This window comes from Physeter macrocephalus, chromosome 14, assembly GCF_002837175.3.
Source record: "Physeter macrocephalus isolate SW-GA chromosome 14, ASM283717v5, whole genome shotgun sequence".
Classification (NCBI taxonomy): Eukaryota; Metazoa; Chordata; class Mammalia; order Artiodactyla; family Physeteridae; genus Physeter; species Physeter macrocephalus.
This window is the reverse complement of record NC_041227.1, coordinates 118,591,116-118,601,063: the sequence shown is the minus strand read 5'-3', so window position 1 is coordinate 118,601,063 and position 9,948 is coordinate 118,591,116. Positions and strand designations below refer to the sequence as shown.

Genomic DNA, 9,948 nt, shown 5'->3' with positions numbered 1-9,948 from the left:
TCTTCGTTGTCCTCTTTTCTTCTTCACAGTGAGAAAATCCTGCACAGCTTCCCCATTAAGGCTTTCCTTTTTCAGCAAAGTCAGGAAACTTAATTCTTGAATCCCCTTCTCTTGCCCCAGTCGCAGATCCATTTTATTAGAGGGAAGTTCTCGTAGTCTTCGCCCCAACTTGGTCAGCCAGAAGAAACAGTGTCTAAGCTGTGTCCCCGCCAAAACTCCCATTTTTCCTGTCATTTGGGTTTTACGTGAACGCCTGCAGCTCTCTGAACTCCATTCTTCAGGCCATCGGGTCAGCCGGGCTCCAGACAGCTGTGCTACACAGAGCCAGATCCCCAGGTCGCCCCAGTTGTTCAAGGCTGCTCTCACCAGATCAAGCTGGGCTACTTGCAAGTCACCCCAAACCATCAACAGAGCATTCTTCACATTGTGGGCCTAACTCTGCAAGTAGTTTCTGGCCCCTATCCTTCACTGGACTGGCCTAACTGGATGAACTCTCCCAGGTCTGAGATTGGGGTGGTGGGGTGGGTGTGGGTGTGAAGATGACATATCCTAATGATGATGATTCTTTTTTTAAAAATATTTATTATTTATTAATTTATTGGGCTGCGCCGGGTCCTAGTTGCCGCACGCGGGCTCTTTTAGTTGCGGCATGCATGTGGGATCTAGTTCCCCGACCAGGGATGGAACCCGGGCCCCCCACCCCCCGCATTGGCAGCGCGGAGTCTTAACCACTGGACCACCAGGGAAGTCCCTAATGATGACGATCCTGGTTACACAGGAGGGCTCAGGAGCCAGGAGGATTCTGAATCCTTCATAATCAGTGACCAGCTATGCTTTTGTTGAGATGCTGTGCCCCCTCCACCTCGTAGGGAACTAGTGTCGGAGACATGAGATGGTTCTCCTTATATACTTCTCTTCCCAAAGCCAAGTAAGGCTTCAGCCACCTTCCTTCTCATTCACCTTCACTTCCACCCATGGCAAAAGAGAGGAGAGGGGGAGAAATCCACTAGAGCCCTCCCCGCAGATCTTCCAAGCACCAGGGTGCCTGAGTGGGGTTGGCATTAGGGCTAAGGGGGATATACACAAGCTACAAAGCCCAGCTTTCTCTCCTCCTGTCCCCCACCCCCCAGTTTCAGTTCTTCCCCAGACCAGACACTTGCAGACAGCAGAGCCCCTCACACTCCCCCTTGGCTGTGAGTGCCAAGATTCTAACTGCCTAACACGGCCTTAAGGAAATTCTGCACCTATAAGAGGCGCCAGGGTTCTGGGCAGCAGGGGGCATCTCATAATGGGAGGTTCCAAATTCCCTGAACACAGCTACACTGGAGGTCATTTGCTCCATTTTAAACATCCTGGGTCCTTCACACCACAAAGCCCTCTCCCAAGCATACATTCCCCCCACCCAAACTCTCCTCCCCATGCTTCGGGGGCACACCTTCAGAATCTGCTCACCTACCCTCTACAAGGGTAGCGTCAAGCAAGCCCTTACATGGGGCTTTTGGCCCTATAATTAAAATTTCCCTCGATCTAGACCGCTGCCCACACATTAATTAAATTGTATTTGCCCACTGTCCTGATGTATTATTTTTGCTATTTTCTCCCTTTTGGACTCAAGTAACTGATTTTTTTTTTCCATCTCACGGAATAGATTCAGATTTTCCAGGGATTTAATTGATCTCACCAGCTGTCCCGCCAGCCTGCAGGACCTGCCTCCCTGGCTGTCCGCGTAGAAAACAGGACCTTTTTTCCTCCCCGGCTGCGGCTTCCGAGTGGGGTCTCAGGAGCCCGCGACCAGCCCCGACAGCTGCCCAGTCCTGAGGCCCGGCGTCCTGTGACCTGCCTAAAGTACTTGCTAGTAGCCTACACACCGCTCACCCCCGCCAACACCCCCCCACCAACATACACACACATTCCACAGGAGTGCGGGCGGAAGCCGCGGGAAGCCCGACGGCTGTAGCTTTATTGCAAGATTTCTTCTCAAATGCGAAATCAAGCCAACAAGCTCAGTGACTCGGATTCGCCAACAGCGGCACCCCCACCGCACGCTGCTCGGAACTCGCCCCCACTCCACCCCACCTACATACACACAAAGTTCCCGCGCCAGTGACCTCAGCCCCCAGTGCATCCCACAACCTCTCCCACCCTGCCCAGAACTTCCTTTCAAAGTAACAGTTAAGAACCCCCATCCTCTACCCTCCCACCCCCAACGCTGGACCGCACGCAGGACCGAGTCGGGTGTGGAAGTCCCTTCCCGCGCCGCCGCCTAAGGTCCCGCAGTGGCCCGGGCGCCCGGAGGCACGTCGCTGCCCCTCGCGCTGCCCGCCGAGAGGCGGCGGCAGAGCCCGGCGAGGGGGAACCAGGGTCCTGGGCTCCCTTCTCCGTCTTCTTCCAGCCAAGCTGCCGAGGGCGGGCCGAGGCGGCGCTCAGTACAGCCCCAGGATGGCAGCGCCCACGTCCTTGGAAGGCCGGCGCTCCTGCATCAGAAAGTTAATCATGCTCTCCGACTTGATGAGCAGGTTGCAGCCCAGGAAGAAAACGCCGAAGACCACGGTGAGCGACAACACGCAGAGCACGGCAATCTGCGCCACGCGCGACACCCACAGGCTGCGCTCATCCGGAGCCAGCCCCGCGGGGACCCCGTCACTGGCGGACAGCGGCGCGCCCCCGGGGCAGCAGCCCAGCCACGTGCCCAGCCCGTGGCTGCGGTTCCCCACGGCGGCCCCGCCGCCGCCGCCGCCGCCCAAGCCACCCGCCGCCTCCAGGCCGCTGTGGTTCAGGAAGGTCGCGTTCATCGCCGCTCGGCGCCCGGGGTCTTGGCGCGCAGTCCGGGGCACACCGGGAGGCTCTCCGGCGTCCGCGCTCTCGGAGACGCTCGGGTCCACCTGTGTGCGTGGAGAGCAAGAGGGCGGGGGGCTGCCCGCGCGCCGCAGCCCTCGGGCCGCCGGCCCCTGGGCGCCTGGCGGGAAGCGGCGGCCGGGAGAAGGCAGCAACAGGCTTCGCGGGAGCTGGAGCCGCAGAGCCGAGCGCGCCTCGCGGCACCGACTGCGCTCCTCTCACTCCCCGCCGCCCCGCCCCTAGCAACGGCCCCGCCCCCTCCTTCCTTCCCCCTCCCCCCCCCCCGCCCAGGCCCTGCAGCGTCCGTGGGGGGCGGGAATCCCGCAGCGATCGCAGCTCCCCCAGTGTCCCAAGGCTGGAAGGGGTCGGGAGATCAGGGCAGCCCCGCCCTCGGTCGGCGAAGCTCGACACCCTCCCGGCAGCCTTGGTTCCAGCCGGCAAAAATCTCCCAAGGAGCCTCTTCTGGGATTTGGTTCTCTTAGCAGTTAAGTTCTTCCTGAAGAACTAAGTCTCTCCTCCGCTCTTTACCGAAGTCGCAGGAAGCCTTCCCAGATGTCAGAGGAGTCGCAGAGACCCCTCCCCTCGCCCCAGCGTTGCCTTGCCTTTCCCCTCTCCCCTCGTCACTGGGCAGTGGCCCTGGGTGGCCGGCCGCGCCCCGCCGCTCCCACCCAGGGCCTCCCAGCCTTGCTCCCACCATCAAGGTGAGGAGTACTCTCTGCCTCCTTCCCACCTCGCCCCCAGCCCTCCCCGTTTGACATTTTCTTAATTTAAAAATGTTATTGCATTTTTCCCTTCTCCATTCCTTTTCACGAATACACGTCACTGTAAATTTGTTAGAAATAACCGATTAGCAAAACGCAAAAAAAATCTAAAAGCTCATAATCCTACTACCCAGAGAGTGTCCATGTCACCGCCTTGGTACAAAATCTTCCTGTCCTTTTTCTATGTGTGTCTTTATGTATTTATTCAGAATAGGGACGCGCTGTTCATACATGCTGTTTTCTACATGCTGTTTTCTAACCCTTTGTCATTTAACAGTTTATCCTTTGCTAGTGATAGATATTCACCTACAACAGTGGTTCTGAATTGCCCAGGGGGCTTGTTAAAACCCAGATTTCCGGGGCTCAGCCCAGAGTTTCTGAATCAGTAAGCCTGTGCATTTCAAATAAATGCTCTTGCTTCTCTTCCTAGATGCACTTTGAGAATTACTGGTCTGCACCATCATTTTTAGTGCAGGAATTGTATATTGTAGTCAAAGTATAGACTGTTACAATTTATTTAACCAAAGTCTCTATTTCTGGATATTTGACTTGTTTCTCTCTCTCCCTTTCTTTCTCCCTTCCTTCCTTCCATTCCTTCCCTTCTTTCTTTCTTCTTTCTTTCTTTCCTTTCTTCCTTCCTTCCTTCCTTCTTCCTTCCTTCCTTCCTTTCTTTCCTTTCTTTCTCTTCCTTTTGTCAGAAACAAGATTACCATAAAGAACCTTGTAATGAAGTCTTTGTACAGAAACTGTAATTTTTTATTTCTATTATATTTTGAAAAACGGACCTGCAGAATCAGTAAATCACATCTAACCAAATTGCCCTCCAGAAATATACCAGTTTACACACCAGCCCTGTGGAGAGAGAGCATACTGCCCCCAGTCCTGTTTATTGTCAATATTTTAAACATCATAGTGTGAATTTAGGGGCTAGTGGATGGTTTCTCACCCTTGTATTCTTTGATTGTTGAATCAAAGGAAAGAAGGAAAGCATTCAGGACTTTTTGCAATAGTCCAGGCAAAAGATGGCTGGCTGGAGACTTGGATTCCAGTAGTGGCAGTGGAAGGAGGGAGAAGTGGATGGAAAGAAAGGGCTTGGCAAATTGGAGGGAGGGGGTTCAGGATGCCTCCAGCACATGAGCATCCCAAAGCCACCCCCTCACTATTAGTAGAACACTGATTTGTGTGTGTGTGTGTGTGTGTGTGTGTGTGTGTCCTGCGAAGCTATTAAATTTCTCATTTTAAAGATGAAGAAACTAACACGTATGCTCCACCTGTGTGCGTGGAGAGCAAGAGGGCGGGGGGCTGCCCGCGCGCCGCAGCCCTCGGGCCGCCGGCCCCTGGGCGCCTGGCGGGAAGCGGCGGCCGGGAGAAGGCAGCAACAGGCTTCGCGGGAGCTGGAGCCGCAGAGCCGAGCGCGCCTCGCGGCACCGACTGCGCTCCTCTCACTCCCCGCCGCCCCGCCCCTAGCAACGGCCCCGCCCCCTCCTTCCTTCCCCCTCCCCCCCCCCCGCCCAGGCCCTGCAGCGTCCGTGGGGGGCGGGAATCCCGCAGCGATCGCAGCTCCCCCAGTGTCCCAAGGCTGGAAGGGGTCGGGAGATCAGGGCAGCCCCGCCCTCGGTCGGCGAAGCTCGACACCCTCCCGGCAGCCTTGGTTCCAGCCGGCAAAAATCTCCCAAGGAGCCTCTTCTGGGATTTGGTTCTCTTAGCAGTTAAGTTCTTCCTGAAGAACTAAGTCTCTCCTCCGCTCTTTACCGAAGTCGCAGGAAGCCTTCCCAGATGTCAGAGGAGTCGCAGAGACCCCTCCCCTCGCCCCAGCGTTGCCTTGCCTTTCCCCTCTCCCCTCGTCACTGGGCAGTGGCCCTGGGTGGCCGGCCGCGCCCCGCCGCTCCCACCCAGGGCCTCCCAGCCTTGCTCCCACCATCAAGGTGAGGAGTACTCTCTGCCTCCTTCCCACCTCGCCCCCAGCCCTCCCCGTTTGACATTTTCTTAATTTAAAAATGTTATTGCATTTTTCCCTTCTCCATTCCTTTTCACGAATACACGTCACTGTAAATTTGTTAGAAATAACCGATTAGCAAAACGCAAAAAAAATCTAAAAGCTCATAATCCTACTACCCAGAGAGTGTCCATGTCACCGCCTTGGTACAAAATCTTCCTGTCCTTTTTCTATGTGTGTCTTTATGTATTTATTCAGAATAGGGACGCGCTGTTCATACATGCTGTTTTCTACATGCTGTTTTCTAACCCTTTGTCATTTAACAGTTTATCCTTTGCTAGTGATAGATATTCACCTACAACAGTGGTTCTGAATTGCCCAGGGGGCTTGTTAAAACCCAGATTTCCGGGGCTCAGCCCAGAGTTTCTGAATCAGTAAGCCTGTGCATTTCAAATAAATGCTCTTGCTTCTCTTCCTAGATGCACTTTGAGAATTACTGGTCTGCACCATCATTTTTAGTGCAGGAATTGTATATTGTAGTCAAAGTATAGACTGTTACAATTTATTTAACCAAAGTCTCTATTTCTGGATATTTGACTTGTTTCTCTCTCTCCCTTTCTTTCTCCCTTCCTTCCTTCCATTCCTTCCCTTCTTTCTTTCTTCTTTCTTTCTTTCCTTTCTTTCTTCCTTCCTTCCTTCCTTCTTCCTTCCTTCCTTCCTTTCTTTCCTTTCTTTCTCTTCCTTTTGTCAGAAACAAGATTACCATAAAGAACCTTGTAATGAAGTCTTTGTACAGAAACTGTAATTTTTTATTTCTATTATATTTTGAAAAACGGACCTGCAGAATCAGTAAATCACATCTAACCAAATTGCCCTCCAGAAATATACCAGTTTACACACCAGCCCTGTGGAGAAAGAGCATACTGCCCCCAGTCCTGTTTATTGTCAATATTTTAAACATCATAGTGTGAATTTAGGGGCTAGTGGATGGTTTCTCACCCTTGTATTCTTTGATTGTTGAATCAAAGGAAAGAAGGAAAGCATTCAGGACTTTTTGCAATAGTCCAGGCAAAAGATGGCTGGCTGGAGACTTGGATTCCAGTAGTGGCAGTGGAAGGAGGGAGAAGTGGATGGAAAGAAAGGGCTTGGCAAATTGGAGGGAGGGGGTTCAGGATGCCTCCAGCACATGAGCATCCCAAAGCCACCCCCTCACTATTAGTAGAACACTGATTTGTGTGTGTGTGTGTGTGTGTGTGTGTGTGTGTGTGTGTGTCCTGCGAAGCTATTAAATTTCTCATTTTAAAGATGAAGAAACTAACACGTATGCGCGCGCGCACACACACACACACACACACAGGAGACACACACACACACACGAGAGATTAGGGAAAGACCCAGCTCACCTCCTCAGTCTTAGGAAAGCAGCCTGGCACGAGGGTACTCAGAGTTTTCTGGGCAGGAGTCTCCCTGTCCTGACCACCCCTCAGAGCCAGGATAGAACAGGATGAGAACAGGTATCTGGCCTAGACATTTTGTCCCCTGCTTTTGACCAGCTGGGTTTCTTTAGAGAAATGCTCTTATGTCTTTTGTCCATCCTTTTCCTGAGACCAACCCCTGACCTTTGATATACCCTGGACTTGGAGCCCATGGCTTTGACCCCATCCAGCTGAGGTCAGTCAAGCTGTCTGCTGCACAGAAAGGTTGGGGAGGTGTGAGTAAAGGTGGGGTACAGGGGCCTGCCTACTCCAGCAAGAGGCTGTGAGGAGGCTCATGGTTGGCCTTTCCTTTATTAAGCACCTATTATATGCTCAGTGCATTAAATATATTACCTCACTGAATTCTTACAGTGGATGTCCCCTTGACATGAGGAAACAGAGACTCAGAGTGGTTATTTGACTTACTTAAGACCACACAGCTAGACCACACTCTGATGCTTACATCAGAGCCAGAATTTGAGCCGAGATCTGTCCTGTTCCAAAGCTACACTCTTTGTAAACAAAATTTTATTGAAATATGGTTGATTTACAATGTTGTGTTAATTTCTGCTGTACTGCAAAGTGACTCAGTTACACATATATATTTTTTCATATTCTTTTCCATTATGGTTTGTCACAGAATATTGAATATAGTTCCCTGTGCTATACAGTAGGACCTTGTTGTTTATCCATCCTATAGATAATAGTTTGCCTCTGCTAATCCCACACTCCCAGTCCTTCCCTCCCCTACCAACCCCTCCCTTGGCAACCACAATTCTGGTCTCTATGTCTGTGAGTCTCTTTTTGTTTTGTAGATATGTTGGGTTGTATTGTATTTTAGATTCCACATATAAGTGATATCACAAGGTATTTGTCTTTCTCTTTCTGACTTACTTTGCTTAGTATGATAATCTCTAGGTCCATCCATGTTGCTGCTAATGTCATTATTTCATCCTTTTTGATGGCTGGGTAATATTCCAGTGTGTGTGTGTGTGTGTGTGTGTGTGTGTGTGTGTGTGTGTGTGTGTGTGTGTGTGTATAGAGATAGATATAGATATAGATATATCAATACTAGGTCCAAAGCTACACTCTTAATTATAACTGTCCCCTTTCTTTCATCATCCCTGAGCAGCTTTCTCTGTTTACCTGGCAGGAGAGGAAGATGTTGTCTATGACCTGGGGGCAGGAAGGGAGAGAGAGAACTTGGGCTTGTGGAAATAAACCAAGACCACCCAAATGAATGAGCAAAGGCTATTTATTCACAGCTTACTACAGTAGGGGAGTCAGCCACCGTTACTTGAGTTTGGCCGAGACACAAAGGCAGATAGAGGAGCGGGAAAGCTTTGTAGCGGCAAAAAGGGCCGGCTTCAGGTGTGCCCCGATTGGAGGCTGCTGGCATAGAAAAGCTATAGGTGGGTTGACTAGACGAGGGGCAGCCCATATGATTGGTTAGGGGAGCATATTTAACTTTCTCCAATTTGTACTGTGTTGAAAGTGGGGGCAAAATTAGGGAAGCTTGTTATTGATCAAGGCCTGGATGTTTGGGTCTGGTTGCTACAGGGGTTGTGGTTCGGATTCCTGGGCTGTTGCTATAGGTAGTGGGTCAGAGCACCATTTTTATATCCGGTCTGGCCATTGTATATTCAGTCTCTCAGACTCCTTCCCAGAGTCCAGGAGTGGGGGACCTGCCTGGCCTGGACTCAGCGAGGTGCTCCCTCTGTAGTGCTCCCTCCTGCTTTTCCCTTCTGCCCTTTCTGGAGTCACTGGTCCCAGCAAGTCTGGTTGCTATTTGATTGCATTAACTGCTTTTTTTTTTTTTTGAGGGGGCCACCTGAGTGGCTTGTGGGACCTTAGTTTCCCGACCAGAGATTTGAACCCTTGCCCTTGGCAGTGAAAGCTCAGAGTCCTAATCACAGGACTACCAGGGAATTCCCTGCATTAACTCTTAATTCGTACAATAACCCTGAAAGAGAAGTACATTACTTATCTCTGCATCACAAATCACCCCCAAATTTAGCAAATATTTATTAGCTCACATAGCTTCTGAGGGCCAGGAAACCGGAAGCAGCTTAGCTGGGTTGTTCTGGCTCAGGGTCTCTCATGAGGCTGCAGTCGAGGGGTTGGCCAGGGCCACAGTCACATGAAGGCTCCACTGGGGGTAGAGGATCGGCTTCTAACGTGACTTCCCAGCACAGCTATTGTCTGGAAGCCTCAGTTCCTGGCCCTGGAGACCTTCCCGTAGGGCTGCTTGAGCGTCCTCCTGACATGCAGCTGGCTTGCCTTAGAGCAACTCTTGAAGAATGTGCTGGAAGGTGAGCAACTGGTGGAAGGGGGAGGGGCAGAAGAGTGAGGTTGCAGAGTGGAACACGTCAGCTGTCATTGTTACTTAATCTTCACAGCGAGCCTTGCAGAGAGAAGTCAGGAGCCCCATTAGACAGATGAGAAAATGGAGGCTCAGAAAGGAGAAAAATCTTGCCTGAGGTCACAGAGCTGGTAACTGGCACAGCCAGAATTTCAGCCCTTAGCTACCTTATAACCCAGCCCAAGTTTGTTCCAGCACGTTGTTTGTGCTGGGGGTGGGGGGAGGGGAGTGTTTCGCTGTTAGAGAAAGACCACCCTCCCCCCAGGCCCCAGGGCTTGGGAGGGGCCTCAGGAGCCTAAGAAGGTGCCTGTCAACTGGCTGCCTTCGCTCTAGAATGAGGAAGCCAGAGCCTCTGGGCCCAGCTGCCACCCACACAGGACTATTTTTACCCTCCACCTCAGTGACAAGCCTGCATCTTCCAGCTCTGGAAAGGCCATCTGGGCAGTCTGCCTGCCCCAGGAAGAACCTCCACCCAGAGGCCACCGTTGTCCCCGCAGCTGTTTCTAGATGAACCTTTAGCTGTCCACCATGCTTTGGCTATCCGGGGTTGGTAAGACGATTCCACCCCTAGATTCAGAG

At 51.9% G+C, this 9,948-nt stretch overlaps 1 protein-coding gene across 1 annotated transcript; it reads right to left on the bottom strand.

Annotated features, from left to right (window-relative positions):
* Window positions 1–1,942: 1,942 nt before the first annotated feature.
* On the bottom strand, window positions 1,943–3,028 carry RPRML (reprimo like). The gene has a single exon (XM_055090849.1). It carries the CDS (start codon window positions 2,790–2,792, stop codon window positions 2,424–2,426), a length of 369 nt encoding a protein of 122 aa, XP_054946824.1. The 5' UTR covers window positions 2,793–3,028; the 3' UTR covers window positions 1,943–2,423.
* Between the last annotated feature and the right edge of the window lie 6,920 nt (window positions 3,029–9,948).